Source organism: Anser anser (genome assembly GCF_964211835.1).
Source record: "Anser anser genome assembly, chromosome: W".
In the NCBI taxonomy this organism is placed as follows: Eukaryota; Metazoa; Chordata; class Aves; order Anseriformes; family Anatidae; genus Anser; species Anser anser.
The window spans coordinates 7,664,714-7,690,657 of NC_139731.1; the positions used below are offsets into that span (position 1 = coordinate 7,664,714).

The 25,944-nt window shown below is 43.0% G+C and overlaps 1 protein-coding gene and 1 long non-coding RNA gene across 3 annotated transcripts in view; one reads left to right on the forward strand and one right to left on the reverse strand.

Annotated features, from left to right (window-relative positions):
- LOC310888593 (Golgi phosphoprotein 3-like) overlaps nucleotides 1-21,460 on the reverse strand; it is a 38,738-nt gene extending 17,278 nt beyond the window's left edge. Inside the window, exon 1 of one of the 2 annotated variants that reach the window (XM_083815436.1) lies at nucleotides 20,985-21,460. In XM_083815436.1, coding sequence (XP_083671562.1) covers nucleotides 20,985-21,200 — 216 coding nt within the window. In that variant the 5' untranslated portion in view covers nucleotides 21,201-21,460. Of the gene's footprint in view, nucleotides 1-5,558; nucleotides 5,588-20,984 lie in introns of those variants that run through there. The other variant, XM_083815437.1, reaches the window with a different exon arrangement.
- LOC310888735 overlaps nucleotides 1-25,654 on the forward strand; it is a 61,468-nt gene extending 35,814 nt beyond the window's left edge. Inside the window, exon 2 of the long non-coding RNA XR_014576110.1 lies at nucleotides 23,637-25,654. This is a non-coding gene — a long non-coding RNA (uncharacterized lncRNA). The remainder of the gene's footprint in view (nucleotides 1-23,636) is intronic.
- Nucleotides 25,655-25,944: the final 290 nt, after the last annotated feature.

Here is a 25,944-nt window from a genome sequence, read left to right on the forward strand (position 1 = left end):
ATCTGAGTTTCCTGAGACACATTAACATGCTTTAATATCCATAAACAATATGGCACTGAAGTAATAATTTGAAAAGCAATGTTAAGAAATATATATAGTTCTTATATGGATTGCAAAGCTGCAAATCACATTTATTCTATGAACCACACCATACCTATCACACTTCATCTGTATTTCTGCATTGATAGCTGTCTGCTTAAATAGCAGAACCAAATATTTGACACAATAAATTTACTCAATCACTAGAAACACATTTATTCAATTTTGTACTCCACTGCTTGACAACTGTGACAAAAAATATGAAAATGATTCTATTTAAATTATACAGTTGCCAACATTTAATATTACCAAACATGCAAGAACAGTACGCAGGACAAAGCAAAATCATTCTGAGAAAAAATTTGTCTTTTGAGAAATGATTGTGGAAACACTTGGTATGATCTAGAAAGACCTTCCAAAACTCCTCTAGCAATGCATCCTCTTTATGAAAAGATCCACTTTGGAATACAGAAGAAAAAAAAAAAAAGGAGCACTCTCTCATAAAATTTACCCTAGCCAGTAACAACAACCAGCTTAAACCATGAGCAATACAACTTTATCTTATTTGCAAATGACAGCTCCCAGTGTATAGATACCAGATGGACACACCTGAAGTCCACTAGACGTACAACCCAGTCACCAACTAATACATGCCATTAAATATAGATTTCTAGGAACAAAAAAAAGTTTTCATTTAGCACTTAGCTATTTTCAAGAGCTTTATTACGTAGATGATCCATACTTCTAAAAATTCTACAAAAATTCTACAAAAACACTGAATTAGTAGAAAACCATTACTGAAATGTCACAGATGTTTACTTAAAAGGCCATAGACATAAGGTTGGAAAGGCATTTGAGGAGTTATCTATTCATCCTTTTTACTCAAAACCGATGCTTTGTATCAGCTACTCTCAGAATCACAGAATCGTCTAGGTTGGAAGAGACCTCCAAGATCATCTAGTCCAACCTCTGCCCTAACACTAACAAGTCCTCCACTAAACCGTATCACTAAGGGCTACATCTAAACGTCTCTTAAAGACCTCCGGGGATGGTGACTCAACCACTTCCCTGGGCAGCCCATTCCAATGCCTAACAACCCTTTCAGTAAAGAAGTTCTTCCTAATATCCAACCTAAACCTCCCCTGGCGCAACTTTAGCCCATTCCCCCTCGTCCTGTCACCAGGCACATGGGAGAATAGACCAACCCCCACCTCGCTACAGCCTCCTTTCAGGTACCTATAGAGAGCGATAAGGTCGCCCCTGAGCCTCCTCTTCTCCAGACTGAACAATCCCAGCTCCCTCAGCCGCTCCTCGTAAGACTTGTTCTCCAGACCCCTCACCAGCTTCGTCGCCCTTCTTGGACTCGCTTGAGCACCTCCATGTCCTTCTTGTAGCGAGGGGCCCAAAAGTGAACACAGTACTCGAGGTGCGGCCTCACCAGAGCCAAGTAAAAGGGGACAATCACTTCCCTAGACCTGCTGGCCACGCTGTTTCTTATGCAAGCCAGGATGCTGTTGGCCTTCTTGGCCACCTGAGCACACTGCTGGCTCATATTCAGCCAACTATCAACCAGTATTCCCTGGTCCTTCTCTGCCAGGCAGCTTTCCAAACACTCATCTCCCAGCCTGTGGCTCTGCTTGGGGTTGTTGCGCCCCAGGTGCAGGACCCGGCACTTGGCCTTGTTGAACTTCATACAGTTGACCTCAGCCCATCGGTCCAGCCTATCCAGAAGCCAGCCATTCTGTATGTTGTTTTTGGTAAGCACCAGACATTTCTTTGCCAAAAAAAAAAAAAAAAGTAAGATAAGGTGCCATATTTGCTTGATGAAAAAAAAAAAAAGGATTCCTACATTCTATTTCCAATCAAATAGTCTCTTTACATAAAAAAATGAAATCAGACAACACATATGCAAACTAAAAATCTACTGGACAAACAGCTGTGGCATAATATATACTTTTTCTATTCACAAAAAGTGTTATATTATTATGCAAGTAGTTTAAGTTCTAAAAACCTTTCCCTTGTTTAGTAATGAAAACTGAATTTAAAGCCTTTGTCAAGGAGGTGATGTTAACTACACTATTCCCAGCAGCAATTACCAGGTGTAAAATCCTTGGCTCCAGCACTTATTCAACATACATGGCCACAAGCTGTGGGCTGCAGAGAAATAAATGATCCTAGGATAATTCGGGTTGGAAGGGACCTCAGGAGATCTCTAGCCCGACCTCCAGCTCAAAGCAGGTTCAGCTATAAAGTCAGATTGAGTTACTCAGGGCTTTATCCAGGCAGGTCTTTAAAATCTGCGAGGGAGGAGACAGCACAATCATCTGCTAGTTTTTAATCAAGTGATCCTGAAAGGCAGTTCAAAAAGATTATGACCTTCATAAACAAAACTGCTTGCTCTAGTGGGTTTGATGACAGTAAAGTTATAAGAATGTATACTGCCTCACTTTTTTTTTTCCCCAGGCTCAGAGTTTGCAGGGGATCCAAGAGAAGGAACATCTTATTTCAGTATACAGAAATTATATCACTATTTACAAAGTGAGGAAGGAGGTATTATGTAACAGCCAGTGTCATCCTCAACATTTTTCAATCCATTATGCTGGTCTTTCCAGGTAGTTCAAACAGATGGATGGATAATGTTTTGCTCTTACTGCAAACACTTCAGACAATTGAAGAAACCTTCAGAGAAGGTCAGGTTAGCACACAACAGTCTAAATCATCCTTTAAATTAACTCAAACTTCCTGGCGTAGCTGAAACAGAATAGAAGCGAACATTTATCTTCAGTGCTGCAAACAGCTCCTTGACACCTACCTCAAGTGGCATACAGCACAACTAGAATAAGGTACAGAAAAGAGAAAAAATAACGCTCAGCATTACAGAACTACTGCCTATTAAAGAGGCAATAGAGGGACGGTGAAGAATCCTAGAATCATTAAGACCATTAAGAACTTGAGGCCATTCCCTCTAGTACTATCGCTGGTTATCTGTGAGAAGAGGATGACCCCTAGCTCCCCACAACTTCTGTTCCAAATACCTAGTCTGTTCCAAATACCTAGCAGTCTCAAAACACTTGCATTAAAGATCAAAGACCACTGTTTACAGATGCAAGCCATTCCACTATTTAATACCCTTAAATAGCACTAATATTCCCACCAAATACAACACCAAATGTTTTTGCTGTATGTCTTCCTTGCAAGTCTTTTCTAATTTTATAAACACCTTAACTCAATGAAATACTTATTTCATTATAGTTGCTAAGCAAGGTGTGTGTCTTAAAAGGTAATGAATTGTTATCTGACAGCAATCGCATTAGAACAGCGCTTTAAGCTATGAATGGCTCACAAGCCAATTTTATATCTCCATTGATTCAATGATAAGAATGTTCACAACTGTCATATCTCTGTCTATCTAACTGTCTATCTCTAAGGGGAAAACAGATCCTAGCCCAGGAGCTGGCAGGGCTCGTTGAGAGGGCTTTAAACTAGGAAAGAAGGGGGATGGGGCTGAAAGAAGGCCTGTTGGAGCTGTGCCGGGGGGAACAATGGCAAAGCCGGGGAAGAAGGCAATGGCCCGACTGAAGTGCATCTACACTAATGCACGCAGCATGGGCAACAAACAAGAGGAGCTTTCCATCATTTATCAGCAGGCCTGGCTATCAGGGGAGGTTCCAGTCGACTGGCGGCTAGCAAATGGGACGCCCATCTACAAGAAGGGCCGGAGGGTAGACCCAGGGAACTATAGGCCTGTTAGTTTGACTTCAGTGCCAGGGAAAGCTCATGGAGCAGATTATCTTGAGTGTCATCAGGCGGCACTTGCAGGGCAAGGCGGCGATCAGGCCCAGTCAGCATGGGTTTATGAAAGGCAGGTCCTGCTTGACGAACCTCATCTCCTTCTATGACCAAGTGACACGCTTAGTGGATGAGGGAAAGGCTGTGGATGTGGTCTACCTTGACTTCAGTAAGGCTTTTGACACCGTTTCCCACAACATTCTCCTCAAGAAACTGGCTGCTCGTGGCTTGGACTGGCGTACGCTTTGTTGGGTTAAAAACTGGCTGGATGGCCGGGCCCAAAGAGTTGTGGTGAATGGAGTCAAATCCAGTTGGAGGCCGGTCACTAGTGGAGTCCCCCAGGGCTCAGTACTGGGGCCAGTCCTCTTTAACATCTTTATCAGTGATCTGGATGAGGGGATCGAGTGCACCCTCAGTAAGTTTGCAGATGACACCAAGTTAGGTGCGTGTGTCGATCTGCTCGAGGGCAGGAAGGCTCTGCAGGAGGATCTGGATAGGCTGGAGCGATGGGCTGAGGTCAACTGTATGAAGTTCAACAAGGCCAAGTGCCGGGTCCTGCACCTGCGGCGCAACAACCCCAAGCAGAGCTACAGGCTGGGAGATGAGTGGCTGGAAAGCTGCCTGGCAGAGAAGGACCTGGGAGTACTGGTTGATAGGCAGCTGAATATGAGCCAGCAGTGTGCTCAGGTGGCCAAGAAGGCCAACAGCATCCTGGCTTGCATAAGAAGCAGTGTGGCCAGCAGGTCTAGGGAAGTGATTGTCCCCCTGTACTCGGCTCTGGTGAGGCTCGCACCTCGAGTACTGTGTTCAGTTTTGGGCCCCTCACTACAAGAAGGACATGGAGGTGCTCGAGAGAGTCCAGAGAAGGGCAACGAAGCTGGCAAGGGGTCTGGAGAACAAGTCTTCTGAGGAGCGGCTGAGGGAGCTGGGATTGTTCAGCCTGGAGAAGAGGAGGCTCAGGGGCGACCTTATCGCTCTCTACAGGTACCTGAAAGGAGGCTGTAGAGAGGTGGGGGTTGGTCTATTCTCCCACGTGCCTGGTGACAGGACGAGGAGGAATGGGCTAAAGTTGCGCCAGGGGAGGTTTAGGTTGGATATTAGGAAGAACTTCTTTACTGAAAGGGTTGTTAGGCATTGGAATGGGCTGCCCAGGGAGGTGGTTGAGTCGCCATCCCTGGAGGTCTTTAAAAGACGTTTAGATGTAGCCCTTAGTGATATGGTTTAGTGGAGGACTTGTTAGTGTTAGGGCAGAGGTTGGACTAGATGATCTTAGAGGTCTCTTCCAACCTAGACGATTCTGTGATTCTGTGATTTATTTACAGAAACAGCACAAAAGTGGTTTCCTTCTGAGCTGACCTAGAAACTCTAAAAAGTACTTTTATTAGACAAGCATAAAGGGGAATGAAAATAAAGTTTACAATGGAAACTTGCTACTCTATTAACTTTGAAAGCTTAAACTTTCCACTCAAGTATGGCAAAGCACGTAACTAACACCAACATCTTCTTTCTACTTAAAGAATAGGTTATCCAAAATCCACGTTCATTACACCATTTCCCTCCCATCACCTCTTGCAGCATTTATTCACTTTCTCCTCTTTGCACGCCCCTTCCCCAATTCCCAGCTGACACAAGCCTTCCTGCTCAGTTAGCCTTTAGTTACCTGGAACCTAAATCCCACCCATCTCCTGACCATGGCCCTATGCCTGAGTATTACCAACCTACCACCTTACCTTCTACTTTCCATGTTTACTTTGCCTCTTCAGCTGCATGTCCCCACCACCTGCCCGCGACACCCTCTCCTACAGCTGCCTGCTTCCCCACCTCATGCTCCTGTAACATAAAATACATTAGATTTTCACTTCTGGGTTTATAAAGGATTGAGTTTCTGCAACCCTCATGGATTTCCTTAGATGTGTTCAAGCAGATGGGGCAGACAAGGCAGAGAAAGTATTTACAGTATATATGGTGAACAGCCATCTTATTCTCTTCCTGGCTCCAAGAAGGGTAGAAAAGCCGCACGATTATATTAAAACACATTCAAGCAAGCAAGCCTTACCAACACACTGGGTCTAGCTTTGCTGAGCAAGGCACAAGCTCTTGCAGTTGGAATCCACAAGCTCACATCTGTATACAGCACAGTGTAATCATGTGCTAGGACCCAGTCCCCTAGAGATGCTGGCATGCAGAGCACAATGGGGCAGGGCCCATGCACACACCCCACAGGGAAAAGACCACGACTTGAAAGGTCCTACCAACATCCCTCAAATCCTTCACTTATGTTATTCCCTAAGGACATCCTTACCCAGCTTGCCAAGATCCCCGAAACTCAACCTTCACAAAACTATACTTACAATAGAATAGAGTCCTAGGACTTGCAAAAGAGCGTTTATAAGGATTGCTAGAAATTGTGAGAAATCCTGCACAGACAAAAAAATGATGTCTTAAAGCAGGTAAAACATTTTCACTGTGGTTACAAAAAGTCTAGTGCCATCATCTGGTTATGCTGTAACAAAGCCACAGCAAGAAAGACAAACTTTTTCAAAAAGAGAAAAAACATACACAACACTGATAACACCAGGATTCTGTGCAGAGTCTATTCAAGTATTTTGTTGAATCACTCAGTACTATTACAGAATAAGTTGTAGAAGTATCAGAGTACACTCCCACAGAACACATTTATTTCCAATTTTCCACGACACTCAAAATTTAAGTTTCTGGATATTTAAAATTCATAAATTACTCAAATGTCATGACTTGAAAATATTAAAAAAAATCAAGTAACAAATAAGACAACACTTTCTTCATCTCAGATCCCAAAAGCTGCTGCACCAATGACCATTATAATTGACCAAGCACGTAACAATCAGAATGAGAAGACCTTAACATGACCAGAACAACTACAGGTATTTGGTAAAGACCAATGCCAAGTGTGTTCGCAATTTCTACACAATCAATGCTGCTAAAAAAAACTTGCAAGAAACTTCAAAAAATGTTTCACTTAAGCATTAAACAGCCAGCCTTCACAGAGCAGTCATTCAGTTACCTCCTTCATTGCTCTATTCAGTTTCCAGACAATTGTCAATCTTGTTCTATTAAGAAAAAGTTCAATAATTTCTCTATCCCAAGTGCAAATTAAAGCCACCTAGCAGTAGCAATGAAAAAAAAATATTTAATTGCTGATGCCATTTCACATTAACAGCAGTTATCTCAAAATATTGTCTGAGAAAGTCTAACAGATTGCAGAGTGAAGGTTAAAAAAAATACCTTTTAAAAATGAGGGCAAAAGATTTGTATGGGACCATGTAATGTCTTACTTCAGAATACTTTGTTTCATCCATAAGAATTACTTAAAAAAACCCTTCCCATTACAGAAGAAACACATTCTCTCTCTCTCTCTCTCTCTCTCTCTCTCTCTCTCTCTCTCGTTCTTCAATTAACTCACAACAGGAGACCAGCAGTTTTAGCCTACCTGGCTGAGATCAGAACAGGGTGGGGAAATCTGAAAAATCTGTGGAAGTATTTCAGATTCAAAAGAAAGGAAGAGAAGAAAAGTACTTGCAGAGTTCCAACCGCGAGGCTTCAAGATACACATACAGTAATAAAACTCACATTTAAATTACTTGGTTAAGACTAGCCGTTTACAGATTCTTCTACAACATACTGCAGACGCCAGTGCATTCCCTGATCTAACCCAGCAAGCCTCACACTATTACAGATTACTTTACAGACCACAGAGCCAGAGCAAGTGAATATCAGCAAGATATGAGATCTATTCATAGAAAGCAAGACAAGAGATCTACTGTAACCAAACTGAAATAAACCAAACAATTAAAGGGGAACATTCTGAACCAGAAACATCACTGAAGCTACCCAAAATCCCAAATTCCTGTTCTCAGGAAATTCCAAGTTCTTCTTCTATGAAAGACACAAACCAAAAGACTTAAAAAATTTAGTAAAGTTTCTGAAACTTCATGTAGAGACACCAGAAAGAAAGAAGAAAAAAAAAAAACACGTAACCCTTTTGAACCCTGATAGCCCCATCAGAATAGGAGCTGGCCAACTTGGGAAGTAACAGAAAGCCACAATAAACAACAATTACAGTTCCCAAGGGGCTTGAAAGTCCTAGCTCCAAAGCAATACAGCTCAGAGTCTACCATGAAGACATGAAACTCCTAACTTCAGGATTTCTCAGCCAGGAGTCACAATCTAGGTTAAAGAAAGCTTTTGCTTTAGCTAACAGTAAAACCTAAATTTACAGGTAGCCTGTTTCCCATTAGAAGAATACTTCAAAAGAAGATTTTCAACCAGCTCTACTACTTGGATGCTGAGAGAGAAAATACCAGACTTCTTGAACTCTGCTGGAGTTTGCTATTATATTACTTCTGCATGGATGGCATTCAAGTACTGCGTCAGTGGCAGCAGTATAAAAGCTCCACGACAAAACTTATTATGTATATGTATATTACATATATGTTTAACAAGTATCTAGCTTTCCCAAACAGTGGCTTTCTTCATTGCCTTCTATTCTTTCCTGATATGTAGCAGACTATTTATGGTATGTTCTCAGAAATCACAGATGACAAACATACTGGAAAACATTCCATGCCTGGTGGCATCATAGGATGTTATTGAGGTCACTTATCTCCAGGTCTCATTCATCAACTTCATCAAATTTACATGTCAACATTATAAAGATCCAGTGTTGGAGACCTCATGGCCTGCTCGTGAGCCACGATTCAGGAGACGTAAAAAATACAAGGTGGTTCAGTTCTCTTTTGAAGATGAGGGTGAGGAAAAATAGTTGTCAACAGATGTATAGCCTGAGATGGACCAAATAAAGCAAATGTGGAACAACTGTGGAAGTCAGTTTGGGTCATTTGTAGGATTGTACAAAGCAACAATCTGAGTGGTCTGCTGGTAGAAGTTATATGTTGCACTGCACAATTATCAGGGAGTCTTCTAGCATTTACACAGCATGGTGCGTCATGAAGCAAGAATACCTGAATGCTTGTATGTACATAAATTCAAGTATCTTTTCTTAGAGGTACTTAAAACAGCAGCAAGAAACACCAGGGAGGAAAAAGCTAACAGAAAAACTGAGAACAAAATAACATCTTAGCATTTAACTATTTTGCCAGCATAAGCACCTCTTGAACTGTACAGCTTTTCAACTATCCTTCCTTCAAGAGACTCGCATCAGTTTTGAAACCTACTGCAAAAAGCAGAGATAATTACTCTTGAAACGTTGGCTACTGCAAGTCTTATTTCATTAAGGACTTGATCACAATTGCAACTCAACTTTCACTTTTTCAGTCAAGGAGTTCCTGTCTGAAGCAATAATTTAGGGATCTACAGGAAGAGAGCTAGGGAGTACAGAGGGCAAAGGAGTAACAACAGACACTGTCCAGGTGCACTGCAGCAGGTTAAAAGGCAATAGGGATTTTTTCTGCCACAGTTTTCATGTCAGGGATGGCTGTTTCCCTCCCCTTACATCCTCTCACTGACATAAGTTGTAAAGTGGCTTGCAACAGATTATCTGCTGCACAGCTATCATCATTGATGCCAAACGCTTTTTAAATATTTTAATGAAGAATGCTAGCAGTTCGAGGAGCATGGGGTTATCATAACCCCCACAAAGAGGAGAGCCACCTTAATATACTGTTCCCTTTATGTAGTCTCTGAGATTACTCATACTATTTTAAATTTTTGAAAGTAGCTGGAATCACCTCAAGAACGTCAACATCTCCTTAAAGCTGTTATCAAATCCAAAGAGGTAAAATACAAAAAACAAGCAGTATATGTTCATAAGCCAGATGTTCACATAATCATTTATTATAATTTATGCTTTAACATAAAATTTCACTCCTCCATATTGAACCAAAAGGTTCATTTTATGAATTCCAAATGCACCTATTATCAACATTCTTCTACAACAAACACATTACATCTTCTTGGATATTCAGGTCAAGTTATACAACTAAATGGAGATCCCAGCAGATAGGGGCAGGAGAAGACAAAGAAGAGCAAGTGAATCTCAAATTCGGACAATTCTTTGTACAATTCCATTGTTCCTATCCTTTTAGCTGAAAGTAAAATCACTGATTAAAAAGTTAAAAATTAATCCTGTTGCAGGTAAGTAAATCAATTTTTTTTGTGATAATGCAACTTTAAGCAAAAATCTCATGCAGATCAAAGTCAATAACCGAGTTACTGTTATAAGTTTACAGTTTTTAGATAAGAAACCCCCTTGGAAGCTACTGTTTTATTTAGAAACATCATCATTCTATAAGGAAGAACAAACAGAACTTCTGAATCTCGTGTGGAAGTCAGCGAGATTTACGCAATATATGCTTAATTTAACATTGAGCATATTTATGAAGCATTTGTCCAACAAATCTGGTACCTGACTTCTCTAGCTAATCTTAAAAGCTTCAACCACATCCTTTTTCAGGAAGTGCTTATATTAGAATAATAAACACAGATTATTTTGGTTTATTATTCTAGAATATCATTGCAAGAAGCTTCTCAACATAAAAATAAGTAAACAAGTTTTGTAAAAATGAACACACAAAGTACAAAAAACAAGTTTCTCCAAGTTCTCGGTAACACATAGGAAAAGCCTGTCACTACTTGGAGAAACAACTGCAAATTCATTCTTATCATTTGAATCCCTCAGATCAACGTTTCTCAAACTGTATTCTATGTAACATGACTGGGTGGAACAATTTTAGATAATATACACTGCCATGTCAGTAGGAACGGTTGACAATCACACATCTAAATACAGAAATACCAGAAAAGCAGGTACAGAAGTTACTAAAAAGTTGTTAAACTTTCAAAAGCATTGCAAAAAAAAAGTGCTGCTTATGTCTCCAACCTGCACAAATACTTAATTTGATGTAATATTGGTTGACACATTGGCTAATACATGGTGCCTTGCAAATTTAATTAGTGTTAAACGATACATTTATCTAATCTGCTAATTAAATTTTAATATTTTAACAAGCATTTCAAATACCTCTTCTATATATTTCCTATAGGCCACTAAAATACTTTAATACTTGGCAGCCAGGAAAACTGGAAATTTAGTTTTATCAGTTGGTAAACAGATGAGGCATACAGAATTTTGCTCTGCCAAAAATCTAATAAGCTTCAAACTGCTGATAGCTCGCTGTGGGCACAGGAGACACAACAGAAATATAATGGACAATTCTACTCTAGTTCTGCTCAACTCCTCCTGTGCAACTCCTCCTGTGCAACTCCTCCTGTGCAACTCCTCCTGTGCAACCAGCCAGCATCTGTTTTTCCTCAGCTAAGTCCTTTCGTGGACTTCTACGAAGCTCTTAGGGAGCTCTTCTGGCTGGGCTTATCAGGAGGGCTTTAAACTAGATGTGGTGGGGGAAGGGGGATGCACCTCTGAGTGGTGAAGAAAGCATACCTGATAACACTAAGTAACAGCAGGGGAAGACTTGTGAACTGCCCCAATGCAATCTGGAAGGGTTCTGGAAACGTGATACAACTGATTACCCAGCTGAAATGCCTCTACACCAATACACACAGCATGGGAAACAAGCAAGAGGAATTGGAAACCATGGTGCAATTAGACAGATATGACCTGATTGCTATCACAGAAACATGGTGGGATGGATCACATAACTGGAACATTGGAATAGAGAGCTACAAACTCTTCAGAACTCTTCAGAAAGGGAAGGAAGGGAGGGGGTGTTGCCCTGTGTTAGGAAAGGGATTGATTGTGAAGAGTTGCCTCTGAGAAACAGCCACGGACAGGTTGAGAGCTTGTGGGTGAGAGTTAAAGACTGTACCAATAAATGACAGCTTGTGGTTGGGGTCTACTACAGGCTGCCTGATCAAGGGGAGCCTGTGGATGAGGCATTCTTGCTTCAACTACAAGAAACGTCATGCTCACATGCTCTCATCTTGATGAGAGACTTCAACCACACGGATGTCTGCTGGGAAAACTACACAGCAGGCTGTGAGCAATCCAGAAGGTTCCTAGAGTGCGTTGAGTATAACTTCCTGGTGCAGGTACTAGACAAACCAACCAGAGGAGAAGCGTTACTGGACCTGGTGCTCACCAACGCAGAAAAGCTCATTAAAGAGGTCAAGACTGGAGGCAGGCTAGGGTGCAGTGACCACGCCATGGCTGAGTTTGTGATCTCGAGGAATATGGGCCTGGCAAAGAGCAAAATCAGGACCCTGAACTTCCAAAGAGCAAACTTCAAGCTATTTCAAGACCTAATAGCTGAGATCCCCTGGAACACTGTCCTTAGGGACAAAGGAGCTGAACAGAGCTGGCAGCTCTTTAAGGATGTTTTCCTTAGAGTGCAAGAACTCTCCATCCCCCTGCGTAAAGAAGTGGGCAGGGAGGGCAGACAACCAGGATGGCTGAGCAAGGACCTGCTGGGCAAACTGGGGTGCAAGAAGGAAATGCACAGGCAGTGGAAGCAGGGACACATGGCCTGGGAAGAGTACCGGGATGCGGTCCAGATGTGCAGGGATGGGATCAGGAAAGCCAAAGCACGGATGGAACTGAGCTTGGCAAGGGATGCAAAGAACAGGAAGGGATTCTATAGGTACATTACTCAGAAAAGAAAGGCCAAAGAGAGTGTACCCCCTCTGATGGATGAGAAGGGTGAACTGGTAGCAACAGACATGGAAAAGGCTGAGGTACTCAACAAGTTCTTTGCCTCTGTCTTCACTGGCAGACAGGCTTCCCACATCTCTTTTCCCTGAACCCGTAGATGGAGGCTGGAGGAGCAAAGTCCCACCCACTGTAAGTGAAGAACAGGTTCAAGACCACCTGATGAAACTAAACACGTACAAGTCTATGGGACCTGATGACATGCATGCCAGGGTCCTGAGGGAACTGTCTGATGTAGTTGTTGAGCCTCTCTCCATCATATTTGAAAAGTCCTGGCAGTCAGGCAAAGTCCCTGGTGACTGGAAAAAGGAAAACAACAGGACACTTTTTAAAAAGGATAGAAAGGAGGATCCAGGGAACTACAGACAGATGAGCCTCACCTCTGTGCCTGGCAAGATCATGGATCAAATCCTCCTGGAAGCAATGTTAAGGCACATGCAAGACAGAGGTGATCCGAGATAGCCAGCATGGCTTCACCAAGGGCAAATAATGCCTGACCAAACTGGTGGCTTTCTACGATGGAGGACTGCATCAGTTAACAAAGAAAGACCAAGCGATGTCATCTACCTGGACTTCTGCAAGACTTTTGACATGGTCCCACATGACATCCTGGTCTCCAAATCGGAGAGATGAATTTGATGGGTGGACCATTCAGTGGACAAGGAATTGGCTTGAAGGTTGGACCCAGAGAGTGGTGGTCAATGGCTCTGTGTCCACGTGGAGGCCAGTGACGAGTGGTGCCCTTCAGGGGTCTGTCCTCTGACCAGTACTGTTTGATATCTTTATCAACAACATAGAAAGCGGGATCGAGTGCACCCTCAGCAAATTTGCAGATGACACCAAGCTGAGTGGTGCAGTCAATACAATAGAAGGAAGGGATGCCATCCAAAGTGACCTGGACAAGCTTGAAAAGTGGGCCCACGTGAACCTAATGAGGTTCAACAAGGCCAAGTGCAGGGTGCTGCACCTGGACTGGGGCAATCCCAGACAGGAGCACAGACTGGGAGAAGAACTCATTGAGAGCAGCCCTGCAGAGAAGGATTTGGGGGTTCTGGTGGATGAAAAGCTCAACATGAGCCAGCAGCACGCACTTGCAGCCCAGAAGGCCAACCGCATCCTGGGCTGCATCAACAGAGGAGTGGCCAACAGGGAGAGGGATGGGACTATCCCCCTCTTCTCTGCCCTTGTGAGGCCCCACTTGGAGTGTTGCATCCAGGTCTGAAGACCCTGGCACAAGAAGGATTTGGAGCTGTTAGAACAGGTCCAGAGGAGGGCCAAAGATAATCAAGGGGCTGGAGCACCTCTCCTATGAAGAAAGGCTGAGAACGCTGGGGTTGTTCAGCCTACAGAAGAGAAGGCTCCAGTGGGACCTCATCGCAACCTTTCAGTACTTGAAGGGGGCTTATAAAAAAGATGGAGAGCAACTCTTTGCTCAGTTGGATAATGACAGGATGAGGGGGAAAAACTAAAAGAGTTTAAAAGAGTTAAAACTAAAAGAGTTTAAAGTTGGTTTTAAACTAAAAGAGAGGAGATTTACATTAGAGGTTAGGAGGAAATTCTTCACTCAGAGAGTGGTGAGGTACTGGAACAGGCTACCCAGAGGTTGTGGATGCCCCATCCCTGGAGGTGTTCAAGACCAGGTTAGATAAGGCCCTGAGCAATCTGATCTAGTGGGTGGCATCCCTGCCTATGGCAGGGGGGTTGGAATTCGGTCTTTGAGGTCCCTTCCAACCCAGGACATTCTATGATTCCATTCAATTAACCTGTAAACATACAAATGACCTTCAAATCCAGAGAGAACCAATTAGAAGTCCTTTTACCAACATAAACACATTCATAAGGAGTGGGGTAAAAATGCAAACAATAGAAAACAATGATGGAAGAAGAGAAAAGGAAAAACTTCATTGTGGCATTAGTTGGAAGACAGGTTGGAATGTCTAAAATTGTTTTAACCATCAAGATAATATAAGGCTGACCTCACCACAGGTATTTATTATACATGTTAATCCATTTTCACCTTCAGAGGATAAAAAGATGTTATTTTCTTTCCACTGCAGGTTATTGCAATTTAATCTACCTGAAGACAAGCTTCACCAGAGCACAGAAGCTGCAGCTGACAGTGAAAAGCAGACATGGTCAAATTCTGTATGTGCTTTAATAACCTAGGGAATCTCCGTTACTTTCTAATACACGTTCAAAGCTCTTGTATTAATCTTATCTAAGTCTAACAGCTATAGATTTTTTTTTACCTCTAAGAAAATCCGATACTCCATGACACTACAGTAGGGCACGATGCCAGATGGGTTAAAACACAAAACCAAGTTCAGCTTCTGTGGCAGAAATCTCTAACAAGTCCCAAGTCGATTTCCTTTGGCAAGGAACTGTATAGGCTTACCCCAATCTATTGATGCATGGCTGAGAATATAATGTTCAGGGTTAGGGTCTTGCTTAAGGAACTCTTTAATAATAGCTTGCCTTGTCTCCTCTCATTGTTTATCTATCCATTCCCTCCTAAAAGAGGAGAGAATAACAGAAGACTGTTCTGGAATACAAGAATACAGTTAGCTGAGAACATACTTGAAGTTTGTGTTAAAATCTAGACATGAGAAAAAACTTCCCTGAAATGCAAAAGTTTATTTTTGGTTTTGACAGCAATAAGCTTCAATAAAGTTTATTATTATCTAGATAATTATAAAAAGACACGACTTCATTTTTTTTTCCCTTTTTAAAAACCAGAATTGATCTCACATCTACAGTTAGCTAGACTGCAATTTTAACTGTTACTCTGGACCAACTTCTTTGGTGAAAGATACAACCCGGCTTTACCTGATGGGACTATATTCAGAGAGGGCTGTTCTGTATGTGTCTTGTAACTGAAACTGGAATTACTGCAACACAAGTGAACATGTGCAGTAGTCATTTGCTCCAAGTAGAACAGTCATTCTTAACTTTTCTTACTGTCTGCAGCACTTTGGCTGATCAATTTAGCCTTGAAAAGAAGGCCCATTACATGTAGCTTAACAGAGCTAAGCGCAGCAGTTCCTGAAATACTTGAATATAAAAAAAAAACATCTGAACACCACTTTTTCTTTAATGTAAAATGTTATTTTTTCAGTTCCATGATTACTTACTCCATGATTAGTCAGCCATACTTTCTCATGTATACCTCATGCAAAATTTTCAAAAAAATCACCTTGCTGTAGGAGAGGAAGAAGAGTTACAGCTTTGCTTTTTAAGAGCACTTAAAAAATTTAGAAGTATCACTAGAAAGGCTCTGGCAAATTTTTGTCTGGCCTTCCTACACTAGACAGCTTGAGATTAAAGAACAAACTACACTACACTTGAAGATATTCACAAATAAGTAATATAGATTACAAATTAGCCATGCTAGAAGAGCAGGGATAACCACACTGTCTGCATGAAGAAACATGAAAAATAAACACTATTTTAATACATAAAGTCAACTTGTATCTACAATGCTGCCTCCAGATGAGCATGTCCTCCAAAGAGCCCCAAAACAGCAGGTTTTACTGAGAAGCCTGGCAAAGAGGTACTTCATTGCATCTTGTAGTGCTCAGAATTTGGGTACTCCTCCTCCCATGCCTCATCTCTTCTGATGACCTGTAATTTATGTATGGTCATGAAAACAAAAATAAGACCAGAAAGGTAGGCAATTATGAAAGAATTTTTCATCACAGACATTACACACTTTGTTGTTATTAGGCCTTGAACTTTTGAGAAAAAGCATGTCTTTGTCAAGGTTTCAACATTCATACATCATTCTTCAACTCTGATGTGAATTCCCGACAGACACCTCCTCACGTTTCACTCATTTGTCCCAGAATTTTTTCAGCAAAACCTGGGAGCTCTGGAGTTGATATTCTGGCTAGTACTGAAGCTTTTTATTAAATAGAAAAGCACAATTGAAAACTAGAGATACCAAGACGACTTTCCACAATTTATTTGTTACACAGGAGGAAAAAAAAACACACACCACTTCTGCATCACAATATGAATTCCACAAATCCAAATTTTAAGATTATAGAAAATGCCACCCATAATCCAGATGTTTTTAAAAATTCTTCTTACTTTTCAAAAAAAAACAAAAACTCTTTAGGATTAAAACACATTTCAGTAACAAACCCAGCTGCTCAGATTTGTAAGAGGAATAAAGAATAAGTTTCATTTTAGCACTAATCTGATCAACACAAAACACCACATTTAAAGCAGGCAAAACACCTCCCTGATAACTTGCTTATTTCCATACAATGAAAATACAACCCAAAAACCTTCACAGGAACTGCTTGAACAGAAAGCTACGCTGTAAGACTACTGCAACACTAACTTTTCAGTAATAAATGAACCAATGTGAGTAGCAAAGATCCAAGAAAACTTCTGTACTGAACAAAGTGACTGAACACCGCTTCACTCTCACTTCTTTGGTGTTCACCAAAGAAAGGATAAATAAATCCAGAAATATTCACTGTTGCAACAGCGTGGGACTATTATTTCAGCAGACTTCATACGAGTTTTCTTTTAGCAAATAAGGAAATAGTTACAGATCAAATAAGTATTTTTATCTTATTAAGCACAATTATCTGATCTACAGAAGTAGGTGCCATGTCTCTATAGCTAGTTCAATTTGTTGATCTGTGGCACATTGTGTACAGGAACAGCTGTGAGCGTTGCTGCATTTGAATAGATTCCCCACTACTACTACTCCAAAAAGGAAAAAAATATATATATACACACAAATGAAACAGAGACAGTCACAGAGCACAGCCACCTTGCAGCCTCTCAGTTTTCTATGGGACAGAGTCACAAGATGTCCAGAAGAGCCATAACAAACAAACTGGTCTATACTCATCTCTGAGCTGTCATTTTCAAATAAGCTGTTAGTATTTATTACTCCATTCTTTTGGCAGCAGTGACCTTAGATGCTTCAGGAGTTCTACATAATAGCCTCCCTTCCACTGCAGCTTTGACCTATCCTACTGCAAAACTATTTTTAACTTAATACAGCAAAGTATTTTATTTCAGTGATTATTTTTTATTCCTATAGCAACAGGCTATTGCTCTGCTCTAAATGGATGAGCATGACTCCCATTCCCAGCTTTATTTCTGAAGGGATTCCAAGTATTTCCTCAAGGATGCTCCCTCTAGAATTGTAGTAATGCATTCTATTCCAGTGTATTACCTGCTCCTCCAAGGACACGGCATTTGTCATATTATATGCGGGCATTTCAGCATATGCCCCTTGCAACCTATCTTGACTTTGGAATACAGAAATAGTTACATATATATAGAAGACACAAATGAAGAGGAACCACTGGTGGAAAAAAAAAGAGCAACCAGCCCTACATAAACTACATTTTAATAAGATTAAACTGGGGGGGAAGGCACAAGTAAAGGCAGTTAACGGTGTGCAAGCATTAAGAATGGGCTGAGGCGTACTGTACTTTAGGGCAGCTAGACATTCACATCACTGAACCAATACTGCAGCAACAACCATGCAACAACTCAAGAGTTCTGCTATGGCTGTTAAAGGCCTTGCTCTGTTCTGAAAGCAGGATTCACGTAAGTATCTAAATCTCCTAAAAACATACAACTCATCTATCCATCACTGCCTGAATCTTCCTGCAAAACTCTAAGAGTAAAGGCTCTTCCACCTACATGTACAAATTATAAACTGTGTCTACTTGCATGAAAGGCATTCCGTACACAATTTACATTGTATTATGCCATATTCACCAGTGTTTAACATTAGAAAAAAAATTACCCCCCAAAATTTCAAAGCTAATTTATCGATGCAGTTATCAGTGTCTTCTCAGAGAGAAGCTATTTTCAGGGAAACATGCTCTTACACCAATTCAGCCTTGAGGCCAAATTATTATTTTATTCCAAGAGGATAAAATAATTTAGTGTTTAGTTAAACAGGAAGGATGTTCCCAGCTTTAGATTTACTGGTTTTCAGTCGAGTTTAAAGCTCACATACCTGCCTTTGCCTTTCCCTTACACTTTGTGTAGTTTCACAATCATACTTCACAGACCTTATTTTACTTTTTCTCTGTTTGCTGTCATAAGACAGACTCACACAAATGTCATTGGGAACCAACTCTACTGGAAGTAAAAACTTTATAAAAAGCATTCCCAGTTGCATAAATTTCTTTTGCTTACTTATTCAAAAAATAGAGAACAAAAAATTCATCTTTAAAAATGAACCTATAATTTAAAATAGAAAAGACAAAGAGCTTTATTTACTATAAGGGAGAGAGGCACAATGGACACAAAACCAAAACAAACCCTGGTGATTCATGTCTAACAAACCTCAGGAACTGTGTATGCTGTTTATGCACATAAGCCCCGTACCCTAGAGATGACATTACCATTCTTCTTGGCTGATGTTTCAACTGCAAAATCTTAAGGGAGTCATGAATATCCACATCACTGTAATCAGTTATTTTTTTCATTCTAAGAAATAATACATTATCTGTAGCATGTGCCCCTGCTGCTCTTAGTAAAGTCACGTGATTTATAATTTTGATGCACACCAGTGCAAAGCCGGATTTTTTTTAGGCCCAATATTAATTACTAACTTTCATGTACTAGGAATACTTACACTGTATATTCCTAGGCAGACAGAACACTACCTAACTTGAAATCTTTACAGCCCAGTACCCACAAATTCAGCAGATTTACCACAGATTCATGAGAAATGGGGCTGAAAGATCACCCAGTCTATCGCATCTTTCTTGTAGGCAAACCTGACAGAAACCTGCCTTGGCACGCCTAACACTTCCCTGCAGCTATTCAGGTGAGTCAGAAGAGAAATGCGCATAGGCACATACATCTTCAGAGTCAACAGGTAGAAGCACACATCATTGTGAATATCTACTGACTTTATTAGGATGCCATGGCAATGTCCATCTGAAAAAAAAATTGGATTATAAGAATATGGCCTGAAGCACATAGCCAGAGAGAAATAAAGCACGTTACTGTAGCAGGTATGTACACAGATACATCCCCACACATTAGAAAACAAACATTAAGCAGGAAAACTACTCTTTAATCTAATCATCATCAACCAGCAAATTTATTTTAGATGCAATGCACTGTCAAAGAACATACAACTTATCAGCTTTTCCCCCCCGTTACTCTGTGCTCATAAACAGGAACAACTTCAAGATACTTCCACCCAAATCAATGAGCTGTCTTCATTAGTTTACAGCAAAAAATAAAGCAGGCCACTTAATGAAATTCATATTATAACTCAGATCTGAAATAAACATATTATGCTTCACCACACACCATATCAAACTATTTCCCCTGATAGGGCTGACTTTCAGCAGTGTGCGTATTTTTTATATTGATTATCCCTTCCAAATGATAATCAATATAAAATTGACCTCCCTGCCAGTAGAAATATACCTTCTGTTATTCACAGTACGATGGTGAACAATCTGTAAATTCAATAAAAACACTGAATTATCATTTTGACCCACTTAGGACTCAAAACCTATTTTTGTCACATGTATCTCCTTAAATTTTAAGACATTTTTCATGTGCATTAGTCTGAAGTATTTTTAGAAAGAGCTGCTGCACATCCTAAAGCCCTGTAAGTACAATATAGTTGTGTCTGACAAAACGTGGACAAGTCTCCCAGGTAAGAGCTACAGGTAAGTTGGAGGAGGAATAATAAACATCATAGGCCTACACAGGCCTTCAAGCCAAGCACTAGTGCCGTCTGGAGGCCTTAGCCCTCACCTCGGGGTACCCATCTGCCAAACCCTTCCTCAAGCCTTCCTTGAGATGCTACAAACTAAAAAACCCTTCCACCAGCCCCATATCCAAAGGGGGGGGGGAGGGCCAACTCTCCCTCAAGTGCCTTCCCCACCTCCTCCAAACCCCTTTGCACACACCCTGTCCTCCAGCAACATCACGAACAGAGAATCACAAAATGGTTTGGATTAGAAGGGACCTTAAAGCCCATCCAGTTCCAACCCCCTACCATGGACAGGGACACCTCCCACCAGACCAGGCTGCCCAAAGCCTCATCCAGCCTGGCCTCGGGAACCTCCAGGGATAGGGCAGCCACAGCTGCTTTGGGCAACCTGTGCTAGTGCCTCACCACCCTTTCAGTGAAAAATTTCCTCCTAACCTCTAATCTAAATCTCCCCTCTTTTAGTTTAAAACCATTCCCCCTTGTCCTGTCATTATCCAATTGAGCAGAGAGCCACTCTCCTTTTTTTTTTTTTTTTTTAAATAAGTCCCCTTAAATACTGAAAAGCTGCAATGAGGTCACCCTGGAGCCTTGTTTTCTTTAAAAGATCCCTCTCTCCCAGCACCTGCCCCAAAGCCTCAAGTCACCCCGCACCTTCCCCGCCCCATCCCCCCCGCACCCTACATCGTCGACGCCCTCCCCCGACCTCCCTTTCACCGTCAGCGCCCCCCACAACCCCCCGACAAACCACCCTCCCTTCAGGGGCCGCCGCACCTCGCGGTCCTTGAGGCCGAGGAGTAGCACCTCCTCCATGAGGGTGAGCCGCGTTTCCTTGGAGTCGCCCTTCTCGTCGTCCCCCGGCTCGTCCCGACGGCCTTCGTCCTCGGGGCCGCCGCCGGCCCCCCGCTCCTTGTCGGCGGCCGCGGCGCTGCGGGAAGCCTCGGTGCGGCGCTGCACCAGGCCGGAGCTGCGCTGGGTAAGGGAAGTCATGGCCGGAGGCGGCGGGGAGGGCGCGGGGAGGAGGAAAGCGCGGGAGCCGCTCCCACCTCGGCCCTACCCGCACCGCGGCTGCGGCCGGCCGGGAGGACTCATGAGGAGCGGGACTAGGGCTCGGCCACGGTGGGGGAGGTGGAGACGGCCGGCGTCCTCCCCTACGGCGACGGAGCTGGAGGAGTGCGCTTCTCGCCCAATATGGCGGCGCGGGCTGATGTCAGCGGAGGATGTGGCAGCGGCGGTCGGGGGGGAGGCACCGGAAAGGGCAGCGAGCAACAGGAGCGGGACCCGACACATCCCCACCTCCTGCCCGCCCCGCTCTGCTCTGAGGGGCAGTGAGGGCGGTCCCCCGGGAGGGGCGGCTGTGGGCAGGGGGGCGGGGGGTTTCGGGGGGTTCCACAGCAACAGACGGGCGAAGTGCGGTACAGAGGGAGGGGGACAGGGAAAGGAAGGGGGAACGAAGCCCAGGGGGTGTCGGTTGCCGTCGGGGGTATCTCGGTTATAGCCGGGGTGAGTCTGTGACCCCTCGGGAACTGTCCCCCGAGCCGGCCATGGCACTCGATAGACAAAGTGCCTTACTGATGGCCCTCGCTCTGCTTGGTTTCAGTTTTAGCTGCCAGATCTTGCCTCATTGCTACCATGGCACTCTCAATATGTGTGTCTGATATATATAAACACAACGACGAAGCTCAAGACACATTGAGCTCTTAGCACTCTTGACTTCAAAATGAACAGATGCAGTCCCTTGTCCACAAGGCATCTTGTCAAGCCTTCAATCTGCTCCTGCAGGCCTGTCCAACACCTTGACACCAGTGCTGCTGCTGCTGCTCCAGCCAGAGATGGAGGCAGCACAACTTCGCTTCCCATGCACTTCTATTTACCCCATTCAAGCACTGCGATGGCCGTGTTTGTGAGAAACACTGTAGCCAATAACATAGGCTCAGGCGAGGATCTTAGTGAAGTAGCAATTTTATTCACGATTGCAATGGCGGGCATCCGACAAGCAGGAGCGCACCTACTAGTTCCATAACACAGTTTATATACTTTATTTCTCGACGACCGGGCCCCTCCCCTGTTTCCCCATTGACTGTGTAGTCCAGGTTCACAATCTATCCAGTGCTTCACAAACAATACATGGCTTTCAGTTGCCGGCCTGTTACAAGTCAAATTTCTTTTGTCTTTTTACTCTTTGAGGTGGTAATGTTTCTTACACCTTGATTTCTGCCTAATTGCTCTAAGGATTCTGGTTGTCTGCATTTTACAAGGTCGTCTGTTAAGCTTTCTTATCACTGCAAGCATATTTCAATACCACATTCCTTCCCTCTAAGCAATGTATCTCTGTGCAAAAACATTCCCACATGTTGCACCAAAACCTCAAACTATCAAAGCCAAATCCCACACGTATTCATTCCAAAGTAGTGTATTTTGTTGCAGAATAAAGGTGCCTCTGATGCAAGGACAGCCTATACTCCAGGGTTAGTGAAGCCAAAGATAGAAGAATGGGGACTTGCTTAATCGCATTAAAAATAGGTGTTGCTGAATGTCTTTGCTTACTACTGTGCAAATTAACTGAAACAAGGAGTCTTGGGGCCCCTCACAAAGGATGGTTCCTGACAAAAATGGGGAACCTGTCTCAAAAACCAGCTGAGACCGACCTTGTGGTTTGGACAAGAGCCAAGGAGCAGCTGAGTCTGCACAAAGGCAGGAGGTCAACTAGTGGTGATGAAGAAGAGTTATCAGCCTTCATCCCCACAACCCCTGGTGACCACCACCAGAAGGCACTGTGCAAGCGCAGACGGAGGAGTTTATGGAAATGACTTCTTGGAATAATTTTAATACGAAGCGGGGATAGGTTATGAATATGTATAGGCGTATTGGGAAACTTCATGCATATGTAACTCTTTACTGCATATAACCAAGGCAAGTTGCCGCGTTGGGGTGCGCATGCCTTTGGGAGCTATCCCGCATGCACTTGGCGCCAAAATAAACCACATACCTACTTTATAACTCATTTGCTTTCAGTGGTAGAGTTCTTCCACGGATCATTTTGGCGAGCCAGCCAGGAGGCTCTCTGCCTGCCCACAGGCGTGGCCGCGCTGCGGATATCCTAGCGCACACCGGGCACAATTCCCTGGAGGAACTCTGCTCTTTGGCCGCTCACTGCGGGGGCAGACAATGACCTGCTGGACCGTGGACAAATGGTATGTGTAACAGTACAGGAAGGGTCTGTAAGTCGTACGTGTGGCCAGGGCAGCTGGTAAACCGCGCAGAGACGTCTGGCGTGCAGCATAGTCCCTGTAAGGGAGGAGGCTACCCTACAGGCTGACCGATAGAGCGGTCAAGGGGGATTTGCTGACCGATGGAACAGCCGCTAGCGATCTTGGGAGCAGATCGAGCAAATCCGAGGTTACCACTGCATCCCAGTTTTGGGAGTGTGAGAAACACTCCATAGCCAATAACTTAGGCTCAGGCGAGGATCTCAGTGAAGTAGTAATTTATTCGCGATTGCAATGGCGGGCGCCCCACAAGCAGGAGAGCGCACCCACTAGTTCCAAAACACAGTTTATATACTTTTTGATGACAGGACCCTCCCCTGTTTCCCCACTGAGTGGGTAATCCAGGTTCACAATCTATCTGATGCTTCACAGACAATGCCTGGCCTTCAGTTGCTGGCCTGTTAAATTTCAAGCTTCTTTTGACTTTTTTACTGTTTGAAGTGGTAATGTTTCATCACTTATCTGATTTGACTTGACACCGTGATCTTCACCTAATTGCTCTAAGGAGTCCGGCTGTCTGCATTTTACAAGGTTTTCTGTTAAGCTTTCTTATCACTGTAAGCATATTTCAATACCACATTCCTTCCTTCTATACAATGTAACACTGCAAAAACAACATTTCCATTCCCACAATTCCCCCCTTTTCTCTTTTTATAATTTGTTGATTTTTGCAAAATTTTGCTCTAAGGTGTAATTTGGTAGATGTCTTCCTCTTCTCCACTTTCTTTGCTTTCCATTTCCTCTAATATCATCATCTTATCTGAGTAGGGTGGTGGATCCATGGTCATTTGTTTCGAAAGTGCAGTTTCAATTAACCGTTGGACAAGTCCCCTTACACAGGGGATAATGCAACAACCAATGGCTGTCAAAACTCCTGCTACTACAATCAAGGATGTAAATATGGACACTACCATTCCTTTCCATTTACCAAACCAAGATTCCAACCATCCTGTGATGGAAGTGTCTGCTCCTGAGTTTTCTGCCAATTCATTGGCAAGGGTGGTAAGCCCTTGCAATGCTCTAGTTACTGTGCCATCCGGGGCAGTATTGTTAGGGATAAAAGTACAACAATGGTTGCCCAGCATCACGCACACACCACCTTTCTCCGCAAGAATCATATCTAATGCTATTCTGTTTTCCCAAGCCATTTTGCTGGTGGCATCTAGTTGTTCAGCGATTCCTCTTATCGCATCTCTTGTATAGTTTATGAATCTCTGCTGATTATAATAGATATAATTAATCCAATCCACATTTTTATTAATTGTTACCCACCAGAACAGTGACTCAAACCCTGCAGCAATTTGATTCCTGGCTTTATGTTCATCAGGAACTCCTCTAGGCACCCCTATAGAATCTATGTATACTCTATCATCAAATTATATTCCTAAGCCTCTTTTACTTCTTCTGGGTATTTGTGATGTTTCGCTTTCAAATGCCAGGGTGAAGGGTATAGCTAATTGAACAAGTGCACAAGTGCCTCCCCAGTTAGATGGTAGGGTGGACCGTAAGATCTTCCCTCCACAGTACCACCAGAGATCTGTCCTAGGGATCTCAAGTCTTGAATAGTTTCCCATCAAGTCCTCGGTAGCATTCAAGGTCCTCGTGCACAAGGCAAATTCTCCCAGATGCCAGGTAGCACTCACACCCTGCCGTGAGAGGCAAGCTGTATGGTTACCTATAGCTGTGGAGAATACAGGGGGAACCCTGATATTGCTATCATGCGAGGAAGGGAATAGCAAAGAGAGAGACTTACAGGCCTCATTTCCCCAGGCAGTCTTTTCTTGGTACAATGCAATCATACATCGCATTCCCTGGGAATCCTCGGTCCACCCTGTTATAAGTGAGACCATACAAATTTCTTGGTCTATCAGAAATATTTTATTAATTAAGTAAGCAGGCACAAGCAAAACAGCGCTGGGCGGCTGGGGAGTCTCCGCTCCACCACAGCACGCAACTTTCCCCTTTCAGTGTCGCCGTTTTATAGCATCCAAGTTTCGGCTTGTCAGGACTTGTTGGACCTTCTGAAGCTGCGCAGTTCGTTGTTGGGGGTCGTTGTTTTTCTTTCAATGATCATGCGTTGTGCTCGTGTTCAAGGGGGAGGGTAGTGAAGCGGGAAACAGTATTTCACAGAGTCTTTGTTTTACCAAGGATGTTTATCCAACACCCCCTCCCCACTATCTACTTGCTTAGTCTTCCCCCTTAACAAGGTCGTAAATTGCAAAACCTTATCTTCTCAGCAGATCCTCTGAATTCCTTTTAAAGACAATGAACAAACACCCGCTAATTTATCACAATCCCTCCTTTTTCTTTTTCTAACATATTTTGTTCATTGATGAATTTTTGAAGCACTTGTTTGCTCAATATTAAAGTTTCTGCGTCATCCTCCTCCTGTTCAAGAGATTCATATTTCGCACGCACAAGCATAAGGTGAGCTGCCTCTAATCGGTTTTTTTTACAATCGCGAT